This window comes from Polypterus senegalus, chromosome 15, assembly GCF_016835505.1.
Source record: "Polypterus senegalus isolate Bchr_013 chromosome 15, ASM1683550v1, whole genome shotgun sequence".
NCBI classification, from domain to species: Eukaryota; Metazoa; Chordata; class Cladistia; order Polypteriformes; family Polypteridae; genus Polypterus; species Polypterus senegalus.
Genome location: NC_053168.1, coordinates 105271157 through 105297709, shown reverse-complemented (window position 1 = coordinate 105297709; position 26553 = coordinate 105271157). Strand labels below are relative to the sequence as shown.

Below are 26553 nucleotides of genomic sequence, written 5' to 3'. Positions count from 1 at the left end.
GAACACAGGAACACAATTGGAAACTTGTTAAGGGTAAATTTCGAATAAACATTAGGAAGTTTTTCTTTACAGAAACCACAGACATTTGGAATAAGCTACCAAATAAGGGACTTTTAAAACAAGAGTTTATTTATTTATTTTAGATAGGACTGAAAACCTTTATAGGGTTGAATGACCTGCTCTCATCTAGATTGTGCTAATGTTCTGTATTTTCAGGATATGCTTATGACAACAAAAGGGATCTAGAAAAAGTTTTTTCACATATTCCTGGTACTACATTTCTCAAGGTAATTATATGTTTTCGTGTTTAATAGTGCGAGTCCTCACATAAATACAGAAGAAAGTCAAAACAAAACCAACCATGTGGCACAAGAAGTTTACTGTGATTTGGTCTTTCAAGAGGAAAGAACGCCCCAGGCGTCAAAGTTCATTGCAGAAGGAGACAAATGTTGAGCTAGGGTGCACAGCGTGTCTTCTTTTGAAATGGGTGTCTCTCATAATAATGGTGTTTTTTTGTTCAAAAATGAAATGTAAGCTAATTTACAATGTGTGAGTTACCACAACATGCAGATCGCATTTTCATGTTAAAATGCTGTTAACAATTCCCAACTGTCCACAGCTTGAATTTCATTTGTCATTTAGGATTTTCTTCCTAGAATAACAGCAAATGGCAGGATTTCAACACATGGTTTATAAAGAATGATATCATCATGGACATCTTTTTATCTTACCATGTGCATAATAATATTTTTTTTCAGTAACTGAAAATATCCTACTTAAATTCAAAATAAAACATTAAAAAATTCTAACATTACTATACGAGTGCCACATGCATTAGTGAATATCATGATTATTCAGGATATGTTCATTTGCACAAACTCACTAAAGCTACACTGCAATAATACATTCTTCAAAATCAGGTTCCTTTTCCCGCTTTGAGATTTTTTATTTCTGCATCAGTACATGGAAGAAATATTAGCTGCTTTATGAAATGAGAGTAATATTTAATTGACAAGTAAAACTAATTAAAATTTAAAATGTCTAACTCCTGATGCTTTCATTTGCCTAATGGCTCTCTCATCCCCAGCTTTAATACTACCTTTATGAAATGACACTTATAAACCGAAGATGAATACATTCCTGTAAAACTGCCTTTGTCTCCTTGTTGTCAATCTGCCTCACATGTACGGAATGACTGGAGACATCGTCCAATGCACTCAAGTCAATTAATGTTACTTGCAACTTCAGTTTTCATTGTTAATCAGAAGTCAGTAATAAACGTTTTAAGTAAAAAAAGTGCTACAAAATAAAGAAAAACTGAGCTGCTCCCCAAGTTAGATTAACAAAGAAAGGCATAAGAACAGAAGAAGTTTTTTGCCTTTACTCTTAAGTATATAAAGATTATTTTCACTTTCATTCTAAACCCAACAGAATCTGCATCAATATTATCTGAAAACATTTTCCTAGATGAAAACACACCATTCTTAGGGAGAATGACCTCTTCCATATTGGGCACCGGGGTAGGATCTTCCATATCTTTTGTCAAATCTTCCTGTTCCTCCTCCTCTCGCTGGCTACGGCGTTTTCCATAGGGAGTTGGCTGACTGAAGAGAAGAAGTAGATATGAGAATCAAGGGAAGACAAGACTAAAGCCATATAGTAACCACCAGTGCAGGGTAAACACTGGGAAACCGCGCACCTTAATGAGTCACTTACTTCAGGGCCTGAATTCCATTTATAGTTGCATCATAAATGCAAGTAATTTTTAGGACTGTGAGGTGGGGTTTTGATTAATAAAGAGTGATATCATTATAGACAACTTTGTTTCTAAGTGCAAACACCAAATGTATTTATTGAATAATAAATAATGCTTGCAATTAGTACTTACAATACCTAATTCCAAAAATTATATATTGATATTGCATTAATTAGTGTTAACCAAGATTATTTAGCTTTTTTTTTGGTAGATAACTCTACTTCTGGAGACACTTAAAATCTGTTGTACATGTTACTTTGATTACATTTCTTGTGAAAGATACGTTTTTGCATCTGCACATGCAAGAAAATATGCCTGGTTAAGAACACCTACTGTATTTAAAAGTAGCACTACATAGGTAAATTAATTAAAATTTATTAAAACTTTCAACTGTCATGAACCAGTGATGTTTTCACTTATCAAATATCTTCCTATATATTCACATTTATGTCCACTATAAGCCTACCTTTGTGAAATTAAACTTATCAACTGAATAATCCATTATTTCAGCATCCATACAAAAACAATTTAATAATTTTTTGTTTTTAAACACATCTCGCATAAGCCATCAGAAATATGTAATTAATGCATACCTTGTATGTGGACATAGCTAGAATTAGCCACTAATATAGACAGTCCTCAACACCAGTAACTTGAAACTAAAGACTGCATTCTGGTGTCATCTCAGTATTCATTTCATTTGGATGTACTAATGAACACCCTGTTTGCTTCAAAACCTCCAATAATCACTTCAAATATAATACAAATATAATATTAAAACTAATTTTTAGAAATGAACAGAGAGGTTTTAAATGCTCCAATAAATGTCTTTGAAATGCTGCTTGGCTACTAACATATTAGATAATACTCCATCTTGCTATTTCAAATTATGCATGACAGGTCACTTTATCATGCTTTCAAAGTAGAATAAAATTGTAAAATAGCTTAAGTCTTGTTATAATTTTATATTAGTCTTGAAACAACAGCAGCATCTTCCCTTTTTTATGAAGTTAAACCATTAAGCAAGTTTCAAAAAGAAAGGCACAATTTCCAATACGGTATTCTGAAAATCAATCCCTGTACTAACAAATCACGGACACTCTTGTGTTGTTGAATTTTCCTTTTTTTTGTTTTTGAAATTTTATTAATTTTATTGCAATCATTCCACACAAAATCAATTTTTACAAAAGTAGGATTGAGATCAAGTCGATCCCCACCCCTGAGAGAGACAGCAAGGCCAACAGAGTAAAACTTAAGGTTTGTAAACATATCTAAATTGATAAGTTTCATAAGCCAATAGAGATGAATAGAGAAGAAAAAGAAATACTGTACAGAAATAATTGCTTTCTCTGTGCTTTAAGAGCTTATTCTAAAATATTACTGATTAGATCCTGCCATGTTTTGAAAAAAATCTGTACAGATCCTCTGAGTATTTGATTTTTTTCAATTTCAAATAGTACAGAATTTTACTTTAAAAAAAACACAAATCCATTATTTCTACTGATAAGGTAAGATGCATTGCCATACCCTTTCTTGTTTCCCTTTTTCCGGGATTCTACTGGGGTTGGTGGGGGAGTAGGAGATCTCCTTCTCTTCTTTCCACTAGCAGCTGCTTTCCTTTCTTTCCGATCAGGAGTGCGTGAAGACTAGGGAGAAGCAAAAGGCATAATAACAAAGAAACATGCAAACTTACATAAAATAGCAACTCATGATTTGCAAGTTACCAGCAGTTAAATTATTAGTATGTTAGTTTGCTCAAAAAAACTACATTAACCTCACATGGTGGCATACTCCTCTTTCCCTATGTACACTTTATTTGCCACCTAACTTGATTAAAAGACCACCACATTTTTTCTATCCACATACTTTCTTGTCATGCTGGGATTCACCGTCTATTTAAGTGGAACTGCTACAGCTTTGTCCGCGATTTTCAGCAACAGGCAGCAAAAGTCACAAATTAAATGCCATTTAATTATTGATGATGAAACCAACAGATTGAAAGGTTGATCTGTAAGTGTATATTTCAAAATGGGCTTTACTTATGTGAGCCTCTGCCATCTTGAACTTGTCCTCTGTGCTAAATAGCTCTCCAGTGTCAGTACAATAATGTTCAAACTAGATCAATATGACCATTTCCGGCAAGTCTTTTGCTTCACCAAGGCACAAATGTTCATCTTTGAGGACATCAATTTTGATAACAGCAACAGCTGTGCACTTCACGTGAGGTTGCAAAAAGCCTTTATGGTAAAATGAGCTATTATGCGTGATAACGAGAACATTTAACATTAATGAGATAGGTCACTTGTGTTTTCAAACTTTAGAATGAACACTGTCACATGTGAAAGATGTTTTAGACACAGGTTATGTTGCATATCTTAACCAAGGTTTATTATAGTCTTGCCTTTTTAGTTTTTTTTTTTTATGTATTATTTCTGACCTTATTTGCAAGGAAATGTAGTAGCTCATCATAACAGACATAAGACTCATACAGCCTGGAATTTGGTTTAGTGTGTGCTGCTGTAATAATATCTGTGTGCATACTGTATCTTGGGCTCAGTCAGAACTACAACTAACATGCCATCATTTATGAACAGACTGAAATTCTGTAAGGGATTAACTGTATCTAATACTTCTCTCTTGAGCCCCAGAGATCCAGTGAATGAAAGCTACCAAGCACATTCAAAGCAGAATCATCACCTTGGTATGCTTCACTAAATCTTGATCCAGAATCTACCATGCTGTCACTATCAGCTCCTGAAATTTCACATGCTTTACACGCCCATGTTGAACTTGCTTTGCCACCACAAATGCTGTGTGAATACCTGCTCTCCGTCACCAGCTGCCATTTACTGGATGAATATATGTAGGTGGCTCTTGATGAAACACTTTCTGCTTCAGAATTAAAAGTTACCAGGGTTAAAGACTAATTGCTGGACTATGTTTTCAAAAAAAAAAAAAATGAAATTCTTATTAATATGTTGAAAGGTTAGCCCTTGCATAAGACCAGTTATGACAAAAACTACAATTTTTAGTAAATTCTAATTTCCATTAGTCTTTCCAGATACTTTAAAGGTTTTATTTAGTTTTTCGTTTCGGTTTTGTTAATTATTTTATTTCAGTTTATGAAAATATTTTTTATTAATAGTTTCAGTTTTGAATTTTAGTTCTTTTGTTTTTTTTAACTATAATAAAATTGGACTTAACCAAACGTTTTGAAATAAGTTGTGATTTTTGTATTTCTTTACGGTAAATGCAGAATTTGGACTACAAGATCCTTGGTACAGTATTTAAATGTTTTTATCTAGAGACTCCAGTTTCTTAACAATTCAAAATAATGCTGTAGATACTTGATCAAGTCTAAAAATACTGTGCCGTGTGAGTGAGCGAGTGACACAGAGTCTTCTGATGGGCTAGTATACAGGGCCATCTTGTATGTGTTACTGATACAGGCTCTACTGAAGAGACAGAATTCAGTACTCAGATTACAGCAGCAAGTATGGGTGTGGGTGTGTTCTGGCTGAACTGCAAAAGGTATAGTATAGTTTGATTTTCAGTACACATTCAAAAATTCTACTTACAGACTTCTTGTTTTCATCCACTTCATAATCTTCCTCATTCATCCATTCATTAAAAGAATCTGTGTCAAGAACCCACTTGGAATTAACCTAAACCGAGACAAGAAAGAAATTAAGCCCAATTAGAAAAATAAACTCAAGTTGTTTTCATGGCTTAAGACAGCAGAAGCATACAATACAGTTATTAACTTTAAGTAAAAATAAGCCACAATTAAAGTAATATTTACTTTATAAAGCAATGCTCATAGTACACAGTGCATCCGGAAAGTATTCACAGCGCATCACTTTTTCCACATTATGTTATAGCCTTATTCCAAAATGGATTAAATTCCTTTTTTTCCCTCAGAATTCTACACACAACACCATCCCCGACTGGAGCCTGTGCATTGGGGTTTACCCGGTGGGCGAGAGGGTGGCCTCCCTCCACCCGGGTGGGGGAAGGGTCCTGACTGTTGTTTGTGCGTATGCGCCCGAACAGCAGTTTGGAGTATCCACCCTTTTGGAGTCTCTGGAGGGTTGCTAGAGGGCATACCTTCTGGGGATTCCCTCGTTTTGCTGGGAGACTTCAATGCTCCGTGGGCAATGACAGTGAGACCTGGAAGGCGTGATTGGGAGGAATGGCCCCCCCGATCTGAACCCGAGCGGTGTTTTGTTATTGGACTTCTGTGCTCGTCACGGATTGTCCATAACGAACACCATGTTCAAGCATAAGGGTGTTCATATGTGCACTTGGCACCAGGACACCCTAGGCCTCAGGTCGATGATCGACTTTGTGGTCGTGTCGTCGGACTTGCGGCCATATGTCTTGGACACTCGGGTGAAGAGAGGCGGAGCTGTCAACTGATCACCACCTGGTGGTGAGTTGGCTTCGATGGTGGGGAAGATGCGGTCAGACCTGGTAGGCCCAAGCGTGTTGTGAGGGTCTGCTGGGAACGGCTGGCAGAGTCTCCTGTCAGAAGTAGCTTCAACTCCCACCTCCGGCAGAACTTCAACCACGCCCCGAGGGAGGTGGGGACATTGAGTCGAATGGGCCATGTTCCGTGCCTCTATTGTTGAGGCGGCTGACCGGAGCTGTGGCCGCAAGGTGGTCGGTGCCTGTCGTGGCGGCAATCCCGAACCCGTTGGTGGACACCGCGGTGAGGGATGCCGTCAAGCTGAAGAAGGAGTCCTATAGGACTTTTTGTCCTGTGGGTCTCTGGAGGCAGCTGATAGGTACCGGCAGGCCAAGCGAACGCGGCCGGTTGTTGCTGAGGCAAAACTTCGGGCATGGGAGGAGTTTGGAGAGGCCATGGAGAGCGACTTCGGACGGCTTCGAGGAGATTCTGGTCCACCGTCCGGCGTCTCAGGAGGGGGAAGCAGTGCAGTGTCAACACCGTATATAGTGGGGATGGTGCGCTGCTGACCTCGACTCGGGACATTGTGGGTCGGTGGGAGGAGTACTTCGAAGACCTCCTCAATCCCACTAACATGCCTTCCAATGAGGAAGCAGAGCCTGGGGACTCTGAGGTGGGCTCTCCCATCTCTGGGACTGAAGTCACCGAGGTGGTCAAAAACTCCTTGGTGGCAGGGCCCGGGGTGGATGAGATACCGGAGTTCCTTAAGGCTCTGGATGTTGTAGGACTGTCTTGGTTGACACGTCTCTGCAACATCGCATGGACATCGGGGACAGTGCCTCTGGATTGGCAGACCGGGTGGTGGTCCCCCTCTTTAAAAAGGGGCTCAGAGTAGAGCCGCTGCTCCTCGCGACGAGAGGAGTCAGATGAGGTGGCTCGGGCATCTGATCAGGATGCCTCCTGGGCGCCTCCCTGGTGAGGTGTTCGGCACGCCCAACCGGGAGGAGGCCCAGGGAAGACCCAGGACACGCTGGAGGGACTATGTCTCCCGGCTGGCCTGGGAACGCCTTTGGGATTCTCCCGAAGAGCTGGAAGAAGTGGCGGGAGAGGGAAGTCTGGGCCTCTCTGCTTAAGCTGCTGCCCCCGCGACCCGACCTCGGATAAGCGGAAGAGAATGGATGGATGGACACCCATAATGACAACGTGAAAAAAAGTTTGCTTGAGGTTTTTACAAATTTATTAAATATAAAAAAAATCGAGAAAGCACATGTACATAAGTATTCACAGCCTTTGACATGAAGCTCAAAATTGAGCTCAGGTGCATCCTGTTTCCCTGAACATCCTTGAGATGTTTCTGAAACTTAATTGGAGTCCACCTGTGGTAAATTCAGTTGATTGGACATGATTTGGAAAGGCACACACCTGTCTATATAAGGTCCCACAGTTGACAGTTCATTTCAGAGCACAAACCAAGCATGAAGTCAAAGGAATTGACTGTAGACCTCCAAGACAGGATTGTCTCGAGGCACAAATCTGGGGAAGGTTACAGAAAAAATATCTGCTGCTGTGAAGGTCCCAATGAGCACAGTGGCCTCCATCATCCAATTGTGGAAGAAGTTTGAAACCACCAGGACTATTCCTAGAGCTGGCCGGCCATCTAAACTGAGCGATCGGGGAGAAGGGCCTTAGTTAGGGAGGTGACCAAGAACCCGATGGTCACTCTGTCAGAGCTCCAGAGGTCCTTTGTGGAGAGAGGAGAACCTTCCAGAAGGACAACCATCTCTGCAGCAATCCACCAATCAGGCCTGTATAGTAGAGTGCCCAGACAGAAGCCACTCCTTAGTTAAAAGGCACATGGCAGCCCGCCTGGAGTTTGCCAAAAGGAACCTGAAGGACTCTCAGACCATGAGAAACAAAATTCTCTGGTTTGATGAGACAAAGATTGAACTCTTTGGTGTGAATGCCAGGCGTCACGTTTGGAGGAAACCAGGCACCGCTCATCACCAGGGCAATACCATCCCTACAGTAAGCATGGTAGTGACAGCATCAGGATAAAGGGAAAGATGACTGCAGCAATGTACAGTGACATCCTGGATGAAAACCTGCTCCAGAGCACTCTTGACCTCAGACTGGAGCGACAGTTTGTTTTTCAGAAGGACAACGACCCTAAGCACACAACCAAGATATCAAAGGAGTGGCTTCAGGGCAACTCTGTAAATGTTCTGTAAATGCCCAGCCAGAGCCTAGACTTGAATCCGATTGAACATCTCTGGAGAGATCTTAAAATGGCTTTGCACCGACGCGTCCCATCCAACCTGATGGAGCTTGAGAGGTGCTTCAAAGAGGAATGGGCGAAACTGGCCAAGGATAGGCATCATATTCAAAAAGACTTGAGGCTGTAATTGCTGCCAAAGGTGCATCGACAAAGTATTGAGCAAAGGCTGTGAATACTTATGTACATGTGATTTCTCAGTTTTTTTAAAATTTTTAATAAATTTGCAAAAACCTTAAGTAAACTTTTTTCATATTGTCATTATGGGGTGTTGTGTGTAGAACTCTGAGGAAAAAAACGAATTAAGTCCATTTTGCAATAAGGCTGTAACATAAAATGTGGAAAAAGTGACGCGCTGTGAATACTTTCCGGATGCACTGTAGGCCACTCAACCAGGATAAGCAGAAAAATAAATCCAAATTTCAGAATTTCACAGCTTATTCCTGTACGTAAGAACCACTGCCTCACTAACGGGAGATGCCAACCAAGCAATGAAAATCTGACGTTAACATGTATTTAAATTATTTAGCTAGAGGTAAGCAACATGAACAATACAGTATGACATCCAATCATAAAACATGAATGCACATGAGTGCAAGCAGTCTCTTCTGCAACCCCTATAGTTTATTTACTAAGCCAGGACAAGAACAAACCTATGAGACACTTTCTCAGAAGGGTCTTTAATATCTTCCTACAGTTTCTCAATAATGTAACAATGTAATCTCATTACGTAAAAATAATCGCTAAAATACTACACAATAAAGAACAGTAAAGATGATGTGACAAAAGCTATTTACATAGCAAATGTAATAAAACAAGTCAGAACCAACCTAGCCAAATCCTTAAGTCAAATTTCTTCAGGCATTTGAGACTTATTTGCCAGTGGGCATATCAATATCTTACTGTATAAAATGGAACCTAATGTAAACCATCCAGCCATTATAATTTATATGCATTAGCTTCACAGAGTGCAACACCACAACAAAGTGCAAAAATTATGCAGGGTTCACTGAAACATTACTCACTTTCCAAGGTCGTTCAGGGTTTGGGGTGTCTTCTACTTCACAATCAACCTCACTGGCAGGAACCCAAGTATCATAGCTGTCAAAACACGGGAGAACATTATATAATTAAGTCGAAATCACCAACATATGTATTAAAATTTACAAGTTAGTACAAATGAATATTAGCACTAACATTTTTATAATGTACTGCACATAGGCCTGCATTAAAGAATAAACATAACCTTCAATATTAATTTACTTAAAAGTAAAAAAAACTGTCAAGTTGAATTAATAAAATTAAGGAAAGCAAATTTCACGTTTGTGATTTATGGCTTGAGCTGAGAACCACTCCCCCTAGGCATAATTCTTCTGTTTATTCAATGAAATCGTGCTTTCATTCTGTTGATTTGGCACTAACTGGCCAATGCATCATTTCTTTCATACACTAGCACAAGTTAGTAAATATATAATCATAGTTTACGGACATCTTCAAATGTTTATACATTGGCATAGGGGTGAAATAAACAGTTTAAAACAGTTAAATGTGTAAAAAAATGTATTATTAATACAAAAAAAATACTGAGCTAAAAAGTGGTAGAATTTGAAAACTGCATAAAAATGACAAGCTTTCTAGAATCAGAGTTCTGCTTATTTAAAAGCTACACGAGATAATTTAACCTACTAAGCATTAGATCCAAGCATCACTCAAGCTGTTTTTAAAAAAAAAAAAAGTGCTAAAAGTGTTAGTCCCGGGTGGTGCTTGGACAATGAGGATTACTTGGGCTGTAAAGTACCAACAACATTAAGAGTCAAATGTTACTCAGGCAATGGTTTATGCGTATCTTGCACAAGTGTCAGGCCCAAGTGTTACCTGGGCAATGGAGTAGACACGTCTTCTGGTAGCCTTATAATAGTGTCTTGTAAGAAATGCTTCTCATCAGCAGAGATGAAGAGGAGAATCATTCTTCAGGTAGTGAAATTGAAATGGTCAGTGAAACAGAGCGATTCTGGTGAACTTGAGGGAGACACGTCACTTACACGTGTACAGTGCACTGTTAATATTATTACTATACAGTACTTTACACACTTCAGATTTTGTTCTTTTTTTAGTGTTTTGCATGTTTACAAAAGTCAGATGTTTTGATAAAAATATTTTTTTCAAATGAGAAAATGGACATGTTTTAATATTTTTTTTGTGGAAAAAAATGTAAAGCTAATGAGGTTAAAGACAATCTTAAAAATCTGGCTTCATTGAAACATCTTGGTTTATTTCAGCCTATTGAGCAGAATTTGTTAACTTACTTTAGAAAATAGATCTTTTGAAAAAGGCATGTCTTATTTTGAACCAAATTGCAAATCATCCTGCACAAGTTTAAAATCAAAGGCCGAGCCACGATCATTTTACAGCTCTAGAGAAGGGTGACCAAAAGCCAGATGAACAGAATATACAGACAACTGGATACAGGACAATTTTTTGTAGTTTTTATTTCTCAGTTAACCACTACAGTTAACATCCACCATTTAGTTTTTGGGAAGGTATAGTTGAGAACCATTTTGCTGAAAGAATTTAGCTATGACATTCTGGAAAGTCATTGTAAAAACTTTAAATGCTGTGTAGGAGCAAAAAAGGTACTCCTAGACCTTTGTACAAATAAGGTACTTGTATGGAGTACAGAGCTGTGGGAGAAACATTGTAAAAGTCACAAGTCCCTGTACCTTTAACTTTCTTGTATCTTTAATGTTGCCTTCAATTGCATATGCTTGAGTCATTTAGTTAAAATTATTGAGAATGTAAGGACTGTTAAAAGTGATTAAGGATAGGAAAGGGCCAATAAAAAACAGACAAATTCATAAAGGAGTGGAGTATTATTAGGAAAACAGCTTAAAAAAAAAGAGCAAAACAGGAGCAAGAAGATCATTGGCATGAGATAGAAGAACCATTATGAAAGTGACTTGATTATATGACCAGGCTCCCCCCACAGGATCTACTATGTCCCCAAGGCTGTGTCATTTATATATCTGGGAGTATGCCTGGGAAAACTGAAGATGAAAACAAGTAGGAAAATGTATTTTTGCAATCTGTTTTACAAGAGCACTCTCACCTGTAATTCTATATTTTCATCACATTTTTAAAGTTGGTTTACTACCTGGTAATTTAAAGATTGAATCAAACTCACAACAGTTAATTGTTCTCAGCCTGTGTGTTTGCTTTATTCATTTAGTGAATTATTGTAAATAATGTAGTACTAGGGTGTTGTACCGTATTAACCATTATGAATGTAGAGAAAAGTCAAGCAAAATGACACCTTTTATTGGCTAACTAAAAAGATTACAAAATGTAAGGTTTGAGGCAACTCAGGCCCCTTCCTCAGGCAAAATGTAAATAATGGAAACGCGCTAAAATGGAGGGGGAGTAGGGTGCTGGTGGTAGCTTCTTCAATTGATCTTGCTTTTGCATTTAATCATTAGCATTTGATTTTATTAGAATTATATATATATATATATATATATATATATCTATATATATATATATATATATATATATATATATATATATATATATATATATATATATATATATATATATATATATATATATATATATATATATATATATATATATATATACACACATATATACACACATACATATATATATATATATATACACATATATACACACACACACACACATATATACACATATATACATATACATATATATATATACACATATATACATATATATATACATACATACATATATATATATACATACATATACATATATATATATATATATATACACATATATATATATATATATATATATATATATATATATATATATATATATATATATATACATATACATATACACATATATATATATACATACACACATATATACACATATACATATACATACACATATACATATATATATATACATACATATATATATATATATACATACACACATATACATATATATATATATATATACACACATATACATATATATATATATATATATATATACATATATATATATACATACATATATATTGCTCACAAAAATTAAAGGAACACTTTAAAGAAACACATCAGATACATCTGATCTCAATATGAAGTTGGATATCTATACAAATAACGACAGGGCAATGTCTTAGGAACAAAAGGATGCCAAGTCTTTTAATGGAAATAAAAGTTTTCTGCCTACAGAGGGCTCAATTGTGTAGACACCCTAAAATCAGAGTGAAATGAAGATGTGGCAGGCTAGTCCATTGTTTCAAAAACTTAATTTCTGCTACTCAAAATGCTTTTCAGTATCTTGTGTGGCCCCACGAGCTTGTATGCATGCTTGACAACGTCGGGGCATGCTCCTAATGAGACGACGGATGGTGTCTTGTGGCATTTCCTCCCAGATCTGTATGAGGGCATCCCTGAGCTGTTGTACAGTCTGAGGAGCAACCTGGCGGCGCCTAATGGACGAAACATAATGTCCCACAGATGTTCTATTGGGTTTAAGTCAGGGGATCGTGAAGGCCATTCAATTGTTTCAATTCCTTCATCCTCCAGGTACTGCCTGCATACTCTTGCCACATGAGGCCAGGCAATGTCGTGCATTAGGAGGAAACCGGTTCAAGGATTTCATCTCGATACCTTATGGCAGTCAGAGCACCATTTCCTACGCAGTAGATGTCTGTGCGTCCCTCCATGGATATGCCTCCCCAGACCATCACTGACCCACCACCAAACCTGTCATGTTGAACGACGCGTTGCAGGCAGCATATCGTTCTCCTTGTCTTCTCCAGACTCTTTCACGTCTATCACAGCTGCTCAGGGTGAACCTGCTCTCGTCTGTAAAAAGTACAAGGCGCCAGTGGCGGACTTGCCAATTCTGGTGTTCTTGAGCAAATGCCAGTCGAGCTCCACGGTGCTGGGCAGTGAGCACAGGGCCCACTACAGGACGTCGGGCCCTCAGGCCATCTTCATGAAGTCTGTTCCTGATTGTTTGGGTAGAGACATTCACACCAGTGACCCTCTGGAGGTCATTCTGTAGGGCACGAGTAGTGCTCAGCCTGTTCCGCCTTGCACAAAGGAGCAGGTATCGGTCCTGCTGATGGGTTGAGGACCTTCTACGGCACTGTCCAGCTCTCCGAGAATAACAGCCAGTCTCCTGAAATCTCCTCCATGTTCTGGAGATTGTGCTGGGAGACACATTAAACCTTCTTGCTGCAGCACGTGTGGATGTGCCATCCTAGAGAAGTTGGACAATCTGTGCAACTTCTGTAGGGTTAAGGAATCGCCTCATACTGCCAGTAGAGATAATTACTCAAGCCAAAACTAGCACGAGTGGAAAACCAGCCAAAAAAGATCAAGAGGGAGAAACTTGAAATGACCTCCACATGTAAAACCAGTCCTGTTTTGAGGGTTTTCTAATTGTTGCCACTTTAGTGCACCTGTCGTTAAGTCCATGAACACCAATACAGCTGAAAGTGATTAACAATGACCTTAACCAACCAGACAGAAATTATCAGACAGGTTTAACTGATTTCATGCCAGGCCCAATAAAAAAAGTGTTCCTTTAATTTTTTTGTGTGTGTGTGTGTGTATATATATTATATACATATATACACATATATATACATATATATATATATATATAATGAGTCATGATTATACATTTTGCGAAAGTGACATGATTAATATTGATCTGTGTATCAAAAATCCTAAATAATGCCTTTCTTGTCTTTCCTTATCATTAAGGTTTTTTTATAATGTTTCTTAGTTTTAAATTTTTTAAATGTCAGACTTAAAATTGCAGTTTTAAATTACAAATTAAACAAAAAAGCAAATATTGTAGTCTGCAACATATGATGAATTCACCACAGGCCTGAAAATGAGTGGTGAAAGGAAGATTTGGTTGCAAAAACAACATGCAACATTAGGTCACACAGAAAGGATGATGTCGCCCAAAAACAGATACTTTGTCATTAGTACCTTGCATTTGTTGCCATAATACAAGGCAATACAACTAATTTGTTTGATCATTCAGATCACCACAAAGCTCTGTATGATGAGTGAAAAGCCAGATCTAAACGCTGTCCAAAACAAAAAACTGTCTTCGGACAGGTTTGCCAGAGTTACACCATACGAGAGAGGTTCCAAACAGCCGAGATAAATCACTGTTATTTTACTGACGTTAATTAGCTATATGAAAATGAAGCTTCCTTACTCCTTAAAGCTCTGTTTTAACCAGGAGTATAGATATATAGCCTCCTGTAATCTTTATTTCCATTGTCTTTACAACATCCTACTTCACTGACAGATGGGCATTAATGGGCAAATGAAGCTTCAAACAGTGTTTCTCAAACAAAATGGGATCACAAGTTGCTACTGTTTATAATGGTAGTGGGAAGCCACTTGATGCACCAAGGGCCTGCTGCTCTGACGATGCCACTAGAATCACCAAATAGGAACATTTGGTAGAATACAAAGACAATTGCATGTTAAAAAGTTAGCCACAAAAACAGAATGGCTGAGAAACACTGCTTTAAAGTACCATGGCTTTGTGATATTTTAAATTTGAGTTTACTTGACTCATCCATTAAATATTACTCTTCAGAAAAATGTTTAACCAGTTAATGATGCAATTGTTAATCTTACAATAGCAAATATTACAAACCTAACAGAGTGGTTCTCTGACAAATCACAATTTAAAATTAAAGTTTTTAGAATAACAGTTTCAAAGAGTTTGTTTAAATGTAAATATTCTGAATTATCCTGGAATTCACTAATTAAACAGAACAGATTTAATAACATTTGAAAATTTATTTTTACTATCACTTAGTATTTGGGTAGAAAATGTCACAGAATAAATTCTGAATGTGAGCACAGTATGATAAGTCATGCATTCCATAATGATATCATTCTTTACTGTAAACCCTATGCTTAGTAACCCCACCACCAAAGCTGTTACACTGGGGAAACATGTCTATCACACATTAACATTCAAGCCCTGCAATGTATGTTGATATTTAAAAATGACAATAGTTGTGTAACTACATGTTGGAAGTACAAGTATTTTAAAGCTGTTACGGTTAGTATTTATACAGTGTATTTTATCTTCTATTGCAGAAAATGACACACTATTAAATGTACAGAACTTCCATTATTTAAGTGAATGATAAAGTCATTGAAAATTATTGAATAGGATTGTGTTTTTGGTATGAAATAGGTATAGAGTATTGTAAAATTTCACAGGTATTGATATCAAATACAAAAACTCTAGCCTAGCGACATCCTTAATGCACTCACGTCCATGCTGGATGTGCACAATTTATTAGCTTTTAAAGTTTAGCTTGCATGACAGTTACCTGTCAGGGTACATTCCCCAGTGAACCAGCACCTGCTTGTCCTTCCGCATCACTGAACGAAACCACTCTTCTTAAAAGAAAGAGAATTTGACAACAACTTAAATTCCATTCACATAATCATACTGACATATTTTATATATACATTTCATTTATAAAAATATAAATACAGTACAGAGAGCCAAAAAAAAAATAAAATCACAAAAACAAATAAACCAATGAACAGAATGTTAACACATTTTCTAGATAGTAAAGTAGACAATTTGGTACTTGTGAAAAAAAATGCAATCAGGTGGTAATACTTCAACAATAAATATCATGAGTAGTTTTTAATAATTACATAAAATTCCTAAAATTTTATGCAAACGGACAAAAGAAAATTTGGTGTAATTGATTTCACAGTAAAAACATGTGCAATTTTCTTAGGCTCACTGGCATGCAGTTTCTGAAGGTACTCAGAATAGGATGTTCCAAGCCTTTTGGAGAACCTATCACAATCCCACTGTAGGCCCTGGTGGTTTTAATTGCTTCTGTCTTGACATGTAATCTGAGACTGGTCCATGATACTGAGGTCAGGGCTCAGTGGGGGCTATACCAACTATTGCAGGATTCCTTGTACCTTTTCTCACTGCAGATTTTTTTTTTTTTTTATATAAAGTAAGGTTGTGGCCTTGTGTTAGGAGTCACTGTCATACCACAGAATGAATTTGCACCAATCAAATGCTTCCCAAATGGTATTGTAAGAGGAGTAAGCATTTGCCTGTACTTGCCAGCAGTGAGAGGGCCACTAGTTTTGGTCAAATCACCACATAGTTGCAGAGGAATGACTTTTTGGTTGCAACTCTTCTATGAAGACCACTTCTGATAAGATTTCTCTAGACCATGGCTCCAATGGTTTTGGCCATCTCTGAGCTAACAGCAGTGCTTGATATCTTGTGATTTCAAAAGGTAGATTTTACATAAATGTCCCTTCAAAGCAGTAGCACCCAGTTGACCAATTCAGAGATGATTATGTTACCTGAATAAACCAGATGGCATACTGTTGACCTTTCACCAATTCAATAATATAAAAATAAAAATAAAAAAAACGATGTCGGACAGAAAAAAAAAATATATTATGACAAACTGTATTTCAAGTGACACACACTTAAAATGTAGCAGCACAATTCCAGCACTTAAACAAAGAGAGTGTTTATTCTCCTCTCTCACTGAAAAAAACAGAATTGAATTATTGTTTGTTATATTGTACACTTTAAAAGATAAAAGATCAAAATATATTTTATCTAATGTACAGCCTATAAAGAAATCAAATTTTCACTTTCTTGTACTTTTATTTACCAGAACTGTAGACTTACCTTCCTCTAGCGATGCTGAAACAGGATAAATATGATGAGTAGCCTTTGACTTATCATCTGTAATGGTACCCTAGAAGACACCACAAAATATGATCTTACTGCTAGAAAGAAAATTAAGCTAATATAAAACATATTTAAAATATAAATGCGTATTTGCATCTTTCAGTGAATGTACCCAACCCCAAGTTTATAAGGATTTTAAACTACATATTCCACTTATGTATTTACATATACTAGACAAGACATTGAACTCAATATCACTGAAAGAGACAATGCTAGAAAGTTAATGTTAAATTCACACAAGTACCTGATAATTTGAATAGAATATCAGTTTTACATAGTTACCCCGCTTTAAGATGAGATGAAATAGAACTTTTTTAGCTATCTGCTAAGCACCTAGAGCATAGGCTATCCTTATATATGATTTGATACCTCGACTCAATACAAGTTAGAACCATACAATGGGACTCTGCCTCTGTAGTTTGAACATAACGTGGCAAACACGGACACAGTATTGCATGATTGGCTAAGAATGTTCGAATGCTTCAGTGACACCGCTGGATGGCCAAGTATAGTAAGTCGGTGTTGGTTCGAGCAGATAACAGCAAGTTCGGTTGGTTTTTGGAACGTTGGTTTGGTGGGGCGTACTTTCTAGGACTAACATCGTCAAATGACTTAAACCCTTCGACAGCTCCGGAAACCGTAAGTAATTTAGAACGTATCGCCATTTGCTTGGTACTTCGAAATCTATCTTTGGGCAGTTCAGTTTTGGCATCCGTCCTTCTGACATTTATTGTCAAATTGAGTAAAGATGGCTTTTAGCCGATCTCAGATCTAAAATGACCACAGCAACATAATTACTCCAACTCTGATTAGAGTCGTAAAATACGGTTTGTTTTGAAAATTTGTTTGCCAAAAAAAAAATCAAATGAGGTGCGCCAAAGAGCAGAGTTCACGTCTCGCAGCTGCGTTTAAACATTACATTGGCCAAAAAGGTCTACTTTAAGCACAAATCAGTGCCACGATAACAAAATCATTTCAAGAACTTAAAAAAACAAATAATTCTTTGCAGAGAAAGTATGGATTTCATAAACATAGAATTTGTAGCCCGATTCGATCGGCTCCCAGTCGCTAGTATAAATAATTATTATTCCTGTAATTTTTGTGTTAATTAAGCCAGTTAGGAAACAGTCTCACTGCTAATAGCATGGCTTTTTATATTACAAACAGACCGTTGTCATGTTTTCTGACTGTCTCCTGATCTTTCTACAACTTATGAACACATGAAACTATGTATAAACATACTTAGAGAGAAATGAAACAAGATAAGTAAGCCTTAAACAGAACTTTTTTTAAACAAGAACTTTCTTTGTAATATTTTTTCTCTATTTTTGTGTGAACTGTTTTGCCTTGAATTTTATTACAAGTTTTAAAATGAAGATACATGGATTGTGGAATTATTTTAACATGTGTCATTATTGCCTAAATTGTTCTATGAAGTAAGCTAAAGCTGCAGACCCTTAGAAATTTTGGACAAATGCAGCTACAATCACTATTGAAAATAAAATTTTAAACATAAAGGAGAAATGCTACCCACAGAGCTAATGTGCATACATATAACACTTTAAATTAAAACAGTACCTGGTGTCGCTTGATTATGTCCTTGAGTTTACTAGCTTGTTTCTGTTCAATATCTGACATTAGGTAGACAACAGGCCTGGTTAGGCAGTTATTCTGGAAAGAGATGAATACATTTGATCATTAAAATGGTACTGCTCAGCACAGTATTTCAGTACAAAATCAGGACAGTACATCGGTTTATATAACTGAACTATTGCTAGAAGTGCACATAGGAGAATGGCTTAATTGGGCAATGAATTTACTAATATACTGTCTGGTATAAAAAGCACCAGTTCTTCAAGAACACTGGAAAACTGAAAAAATATCTTGAACACATTTTATTCAGAATATGCTCTGGATCCAAACAGCAGTTACAATATTAAAAACGAATAGTAAACAACCTAAGCAGCATTTTAATCATTTGAACCACACATATCTTAAACAACACGAAGTGTCTTCAAGAAGATTAACAGAATCCAAGTAAATTGGTCTTGAAATTTTCTAGTGCCCCCTAACCATCACATAGCCAGTAGGGTAAGAACACCTTCTAACAAGTACTGTAGCTATTTGATCCCTGTGTTTTGTAGTGCTGCCATGCAAGTTTTCCATTCATCTGGTTGAAATAAAAAAACTTGCAGTCAATCAGTGATAAATGATCTCAATTAATTTGCAGTTTTTTCCTCTTCTCTTATTCTGAATTCAGAAAAGAACATCCTTATGATTTATACATTTATAACACATTTAGAAACACTTCTACTTTCCTATAACTTCCTATAAACTTAACTTTCTTTTGTTACTTTCCAGCTATTGTGCCATTTTTCTGTGTAGTTTGCTTCCTTCATTGAGTTGCAATAATGACAATTAAAAACAAGCAAAAAACAAACAACACTGAGTGATGAAAGGCTGTAACTACTTCAGCATCTGACCCACTAATTAGTAATTAATGGATTAAATAACCAGAACAAAGGGAAAGGCAGAATGAAAATCAGAATGAAAATATTGTTAAAAAGGAAAAACAACACTAGCCCTATATACACTGACGCAAAACACAGAAACTGGGAAATAACAGCTCACAAAATTTAGCTGGGAGTTTGGTTAAAAACAGAAGTTAGTGGAAACAAAAACCTGCAGCCAACGCGCATTCCTTGGGCTGAGTTTGGGAACCACCGCTGTATACAAGAGGAGTAGTAATCTTCAAAACAGCAAGTGAATGTGTTATGTGGAATAATAAATACATTTTTAGGTCTGATAATTACAATTCAAGTGCCTATTCAAATTTTCACCCAAATTGTACATTTTGCTCCATTTTAACAGGTGGTCTTTTGTACGGTACTGTAGTTTACTTTAGACAACACACAATCTGAAGAAACAATATATGACCAGCTTTAACTTAAAAATACATTCCTTTAAAAATACTTTACAAATACTGAAAACAAACACATAAGCCTACAAATCATGTTTAAACCTTAAATAAATAGGAAGCGTAGTTCATTTTTGAATAATTTGTAACATTGTACAGAAAAAGGCACCTAATGATATTAAACAACAATTGGATAAAGTCTCATATTTTTCATATAACCTCAAAAAGCATAATTTCTGCCACAATAAAACCCAAGTGAGACAGACAAATGAGAATAAATTCATAGCTCAGCTTTAGTGGTCAAAACTTTTTTTTTTTTTTAGGCCAAATATACAGTAAGACCAATAGTGGTAATTCCAATAAAAAAGCACATGTTGCTTGAATGGCTGAACGCAACTCATCAATAAATAGTTCATACATTTTCTGGACCTCTTCTTTAATACTGTAATGTCTTTAACATAGAGCACAGTCTGCCTTTTGCTTAAGTAGGCATTTAAAAGATTCTTTTTCCTGTATTAATTCCTTTGTGATTCTTCCTATAACAATCAAATAAATACACCATACTCTGCATGAGTGCATATACAAAAAACTCAATAAGAAGTTAAACATGTTTAAGTCATTTTACAAACTGAACCTTATTGCATTTGCTTTCTTGAAAGGCACAGCTACTTAGCATAGGTCTTACCTGAACAAGAGTTTTCTCAATTGTCATGAACATCTCAACATTTCTATCCATCCTGGATGGGTTCTGCAAGTCAAATCTTCGCCTTTGGGTTGGGTTTGGGGAGGAGGAAACAAATTGCCTTGTTCATTCAAATGCTCAAATCTACTGAATTAACAAGTTATGTGCAAAATTTTTGTTCTTTTATCTATACTTTAAACTTTGCAAAAAAGGTATTTTAAACCATTAAACACAAACTAAAATTAACAGCTGAACAAAAGTTATGTTTAATAGTAAACAGATAATTGTAGAGAAATACAGACACCAACCCCTTACCACATTTCATTATGTACCATAGGAGAAATCCTTAACAGGTATTTTTTGTGTCTTTTTAGATGATACTGGTGTCAGACAAAGATTTTTATTCATGAAAATACTTTTAAGATAAGGAGCATTATGCTCACTACTCTTCAGCCATTTGCAGCTCCTTTATTACATAAACCATTCTGAAACCTTCCAATCTGCACCATGAACCAGGTAAATTAGGCTTTTGCTGTCAAATGCAGTTTTACTTTTATTCCACATTTAATCAAAAAACCTGTCACCAAAACAGTTCTATCTTGCAATCATTTACCCCTTCAAAATCTATTATTTACAAAAATGGAGGATAGTCACAGGGCTATAATTTGAGTTCCAAATTAAAGAAAGTGTACAAGCAGAGGGAAGGGAACCAGCATTAAGACAGTTCTTTGTTATAAGTGCTACTGACATAAGTACTAAGGGTAGTCAAGAAAACATTTAAAATACACTTTAAAGAAACAACAGCATATAAAGCTTTTTTATTTTTTAACTCTTTCGGGGCTGATGTCGACATATATACACACACACACACACACACACACACATGTATATATATGCAAAGTGTGATTAAATGCATTATTTTTTAGCGCGTTATGGAGCACATGCATGAAGCTTCTCAGCTGTGCTTGTGCTAAGAAAAGGAAAGATTTTAAAAATAACGAACGCGATTGTCAATGTGACCTTTTGTAAGTAGTGCCTGGAGGATTCAGTGTGGAGAAACTCTATAGAGACAGCGTGTGTATTAACTTGTGGATTTTTCTGTGAGTATTTGGTGGCAGTCTGACGAAGTTGCTTCGGAAGACGGCGTTAGCTGGAGCTCACCTCAGAGCCAAATGAGATGAATGGGAGGGAGATGATGACGTGACTCCCCACCCGCCTTAACTGTCAATCCCCACAAACACAGTCTCTCGAATTTGCATAAGCACACCCCTTCACCTACAATTTTAACTTAGTTATAAAGTAATCAAAACTCTCGCTTATATCCTCGTCCTCTCATTAAACTTGTATCCCGCATTACCTGTGGGCATGTGAAACGCCAGCGGTAGCCTGTCTATGAACTTAATTTAAAGTTTAGGTTTACACCTTGCTTTCTTTCCGAGGTAGCATCAGTCATGAATATGGTAGTATATGTCACTCGCTCGCTTCTTATTGTTTCGCTGCCTTCTCAATTATATAATGCATGTTTTCTTAAGCGCTTTTTGGAGGTCTTCCTGGTTTTCTACGCACTGCGTTGACAGTCAGTTCACGTGATTACGTGAGAGGCGTGATGATGTCACCCGAAACTCCGCCCCCACGTCATTCCAGCTCAACTCCATTACAGTTAATGGAGAAAAATACCTTCCAGTTATGACCATTAGGAGTAGAATTTTGAAATGAAACCTGCCCAACTTTTGTAAGTAAGCTGTAAGGAATGAGCCTGCCAAATTTCAGCCTTCTATCTACACGGGATGTTGGAGAATTAGTGACGAGTCAGTGAGTGAGTGAGTGAGTGAATGAGTGCTTTGCCTTTTATTAGTATAGATATACACACACACACACATACATATATATATATATATATATATATATATATATATATATATATATATATATATATATATATATACACACATATATATATACATATACATATATATATTGTGGCCCGGCCGGGGCAGGAGGAAGTGAGGAGGCTTGTGCCTCCTCCAGACCGCGAGGCGTCCGTCCTGGTTCTGTTGGGGGCCATGAGTTGAGGGCATGGAAGCCCTTCCTGTAGGGGCCCGTGGTCACCGCCAGGCGGCGCCCGATGCCGGTTTATCCCGTCGGTTGCCGGTCGGGCGGAGCGGCGGCGGGGCTTGGAGGACCGGAGGAGGCGAGTGCCTCCTCCAGACAGAGTGGGGCGTCCGTCCTGGTTAGGCAGGGGCCTCGGGTACAGGGCTTTGAAGCCCAGCCCTGTAGGGACCCGTGGCCACCGCCAGGCGGCGCCCGGTGCCTAATTATCCGGGAGCCCGCACTTCCGCCACACCAGGAAGTGCCGGGGACTTGTGTGGCACCGGAGAGCTGCCAGGAAGACAGCCGACACTTCCGCCACGCTTGAAGCGCTAAAAGACGGAACACCTGGGGCTCATCCGGGAGCCTTATTTAGGCGCCTCCCTCCAGTCATTGGTGGAAGTCGGGAGGAAGCAGACGGAGCTGGAGAGCGGGGCGGAGGCGGCCAGGACAAAGGCACAGAGACTGTGGGCCCTGGACTTTGGGGAATCAGTGCCAAGGGCTGGGGTTGTGAGTGCGAGACTTTTCTAACTTGTAAATAGTGTGTAAATAAACAGTGTGTTGGGCAAAAGATGCTGTCCGTCTGTCTGTGCGGGGCCAGCGTTCACAATATATATATATATATATATATATATATATATATATATATATATATATATATATACACACTAGCAAAATACCCGCACTTGAGCGGAGTAGTGTGTTGAAGAAGCAATGAAAAGAAAAGGAAACATTTTGAAAATAACGTAACATGATTGTCAATGTAATTGTTTTGTCACTGTTGTGAGTGATGACAAAATATATATATATATACACATATATAAACATATATATACATATACATACATATATACACACACAGCTATTTAGTATCAGTGCAATACGCTGCTTGTTAAAACAGATAACTCCGCTCTTACATGCAAGTCTGCGTGGATATTATGAACTATCGTATTTGTTCAAGTTCTATTTAAATTTTAAATAGAAGGAATTTTTATTTAGTCGACAGAAATATCTTTGGTAGGAATGGTAAAACAGGCGAATATTATTAGTGAATAAATCAACTCAAACCTTAAATAACTTAAAAGAACAAACATTCAAATTTCTTTACTCTTATGTAAATTTATATAAAAATAAACTTAGATTTTAAATATCCCAAAAGATTTTGCTCTCCATAAAAATATATCTTTTCAAAATTATACAAATTCAAATATGAACATGCTGCATAACAAAACCTGGAAATATAAATAAAATGTGTTCCTTTCAGCAATAACAAATCAAATCATTAAGTTGTCTTTGCTCATATGTCATTTTAGAGCTGGGCCTGGCATCTATTTTTGGCAACAGGTTCGTTTATGTTTGGTGTTAGGTTCTGTGTTGTGGAGATTCTCAGGATTGATTGCAGGTGCTCATCAGTGAGGCGACTCCTGTGTGCTGTTTTGTTAGTCTTTATCACTGAGAAGAGCTTCTCACACAGATATGTGCTACCAAACATGCACAAGGTTCAAGCCGCATGTAGACGGACTTTTTTTGTTCTTCAAAGTCACCAAAGCGCCGTGCAAACTCAGTGCGCTTCGGTTTATCAGCAAAGTATGCGTATTTGGGAACACCGTAGTGACGACTTGGTTTAACATTACTTGGCAACAGGGAAAGTTGCACTGGTGCATTTGTGTCTCCCCATAAAAGCAACTTCACTTGAAATCACTTTGTGATTGTGCACGGGTAAAAACGTCCGCTGGTGTCAGATTCTTATTTAATTCTTCTGCTTTCTGTATCTTCTGCATTGCATTCAGGTCTTTCAGCCTCACTGATGAGCACCTGCAATCCATCCTGAGAATCTCCACAACACAGAACTTCCTGATGTTTTGTCTCATAGTGCCGTCTTAGATTAAATTCTGTAATTACAGCCACATTAGCTCCACAAATGAGACACACGGGTTCAGTAAACATATACTCAGCCTCCCATCGCTTTTTAAAGGCTCTATTTTCAGAATCAACTTCTCTTCAGCATTGTGTGAGCTAGCTTAGCCAATAACTTGCAGCATCATAAGCTAGACTTGATTAACGCGTAGCGTTCGGCAAGGCAGCTGAAGCGCTGCATTATGGGATCTGTAGTTTATTGTGTTACCAGCGCTTCATATACCTGGGCCATTAATAACAATAATCTATACTAATAAAAGGGCGGGCGCCGCACTGGCGTTGTAATTTAGTGCCTGCCCATATAAGGCCGTCCGTCAGCGGCAATCCAATAGCAAACTGCCACTAAATATTCACGGGTGAAGGACTGTGCTTATGGAGAGGAAGATGAGATGGTCAGGGTGGTGTTTGACACAAACTCAGCTTAAACTGCAGAGAAAGTTTTAAGTGCCAGGACTAAGGTAACATTAAATACAGCCATGGACATAGCACGAGATGGCACCAGCACAGCTGGGAACCTTCGATGCATGTACACCGAAGCGGCTCACGTGAACTGGCGCGAGTGCACAGATAAAAGCAACAGTTCCAAAGAGAGCTGAACAAAACCGAATTACACAATTGAAAAGGCAGCAAAAATATGAAGCGCCTGATACATACAAGCATATTCATAAATCCAGCTACTGCGGAAACAAAGCACACGTTGAAAAAGTCAATGTCCCGCTAAAGGAAGACAGTGTAAAAACCCGTGCATGCAGTGTGTCAGGTCTCAGATAAAGAAGAAGACGAGCTGTTTATTGATGCAGTAAGAAACGAATCGATGAATGAAACCTGTCATCTTTACAACGATTGACAAACACGGAATGTAACTTGAACACAACACATCCTACAAATACGAACCTGATTGAAAGAAATAATGATAATCAAATCCTTGATGACAGCAACACTCAGTAACACTCACAAAACAAATACTGTATATTGACAGTCATGTTACGTTATTTTTAAAATGTTCCCTTTTCTTTTCTAGCTTTTTAACACACTACTTCTCGCTGCGATACGCTGGTATATATATATGTATATATATATATCCCGATCTACATACTCGAATAATGGATACTTTATTCGCCATCAATGATTGTTTTGGTAAAGCCATACTCAGTGTATTCATTAGATGAACGGTAAAAAGTAAGAGCGAGGGAGGATGCAGGCTGTAGTGCTTGGCGTCAACTCTATCTGAATTGCGATCACATTTGAAAAATATATCTTTTCAAGTTCTATTTAGTCCATATGTGTCAAACTCAAGGGCCACGGGCCACATCCGCCCGCGTAATTATATCCGCCCGAGATCATTTTATATACTGTATTATTGTTATTAATGGCCCAGGTATATGAAGCGCTGGTAACACAATAAACTACAGATCCCATAATGCAGCGCTTCAGCTGCCTTGCCGAACACTTACCGCCTTAATCAAGTCTAGCTTATGATGCTGCAAGTTATTGCGAAGCTAGCTCACACGATGCTGAGAGAAAAGTTGATTCTGAAAATAGAGCCTTTAAAACCGATGGGAGGCTGAGTATATGTTTACTGAACCCGTGTGTCTCATTTGTGGAGCTAATGTGGCTGTAATTACAGAATTTAATCTAAGACGGCACTATGAGACAAAACATCAGGGTAACCTGAATGCAATGCAGAAGATACAGAAAGCAGAATAATTAA

At 37.6% G+C, this 26553-nt stretch overlaps 1 protein-coding gene across 3 annotated transcripts in view; it reads right to left on the bottom strand.

Moving 5' to 3' along the window:
• smarcc1a (SWI/SNF related, matrix associated, actin dependent regulator of chromatin, subfamily c, member 1a) overlaps positions 1–26553 on the bottom strand; it is a 111128-nt gene that overhangs the window by 48601 nt on the left and 35974 nt on the right. For 2 of the 3 annotated variants that reach the window (XM_039737713.1, XM_039737715.1), the window contains exons 4-11: positions 20841–20922; positions 18817–18909; positions 17176–17245; positions 15824–15893; positions 9462–9537; positions 5335–5421; positions 3284–3402; positions 1480–1604 (exon numbers count right to left, since the gene is read on the bottom strand). In XM_039737713.1, coding sequence (XP_039593647.1) covers positions 1480–1604; positions 3284–3402; positions 5335–5421; positions 9462–9537; positions 15824–15893; positions 17176–17245; positions 18817–18909; positions 20841–20922 — 722 coding nt within the window. The remainder of the gene's footprint in view (positions 1–1479; positions 1605–3283; positions 3403–5334; positions 5422–9461; positions 9538–15823; positions 15894–17175; positions 17246–18816; positions 18910–20840; positions 20923–26553) is intronic. The other variant, XM_039737714.1, reaches the window with a different exon arrangement.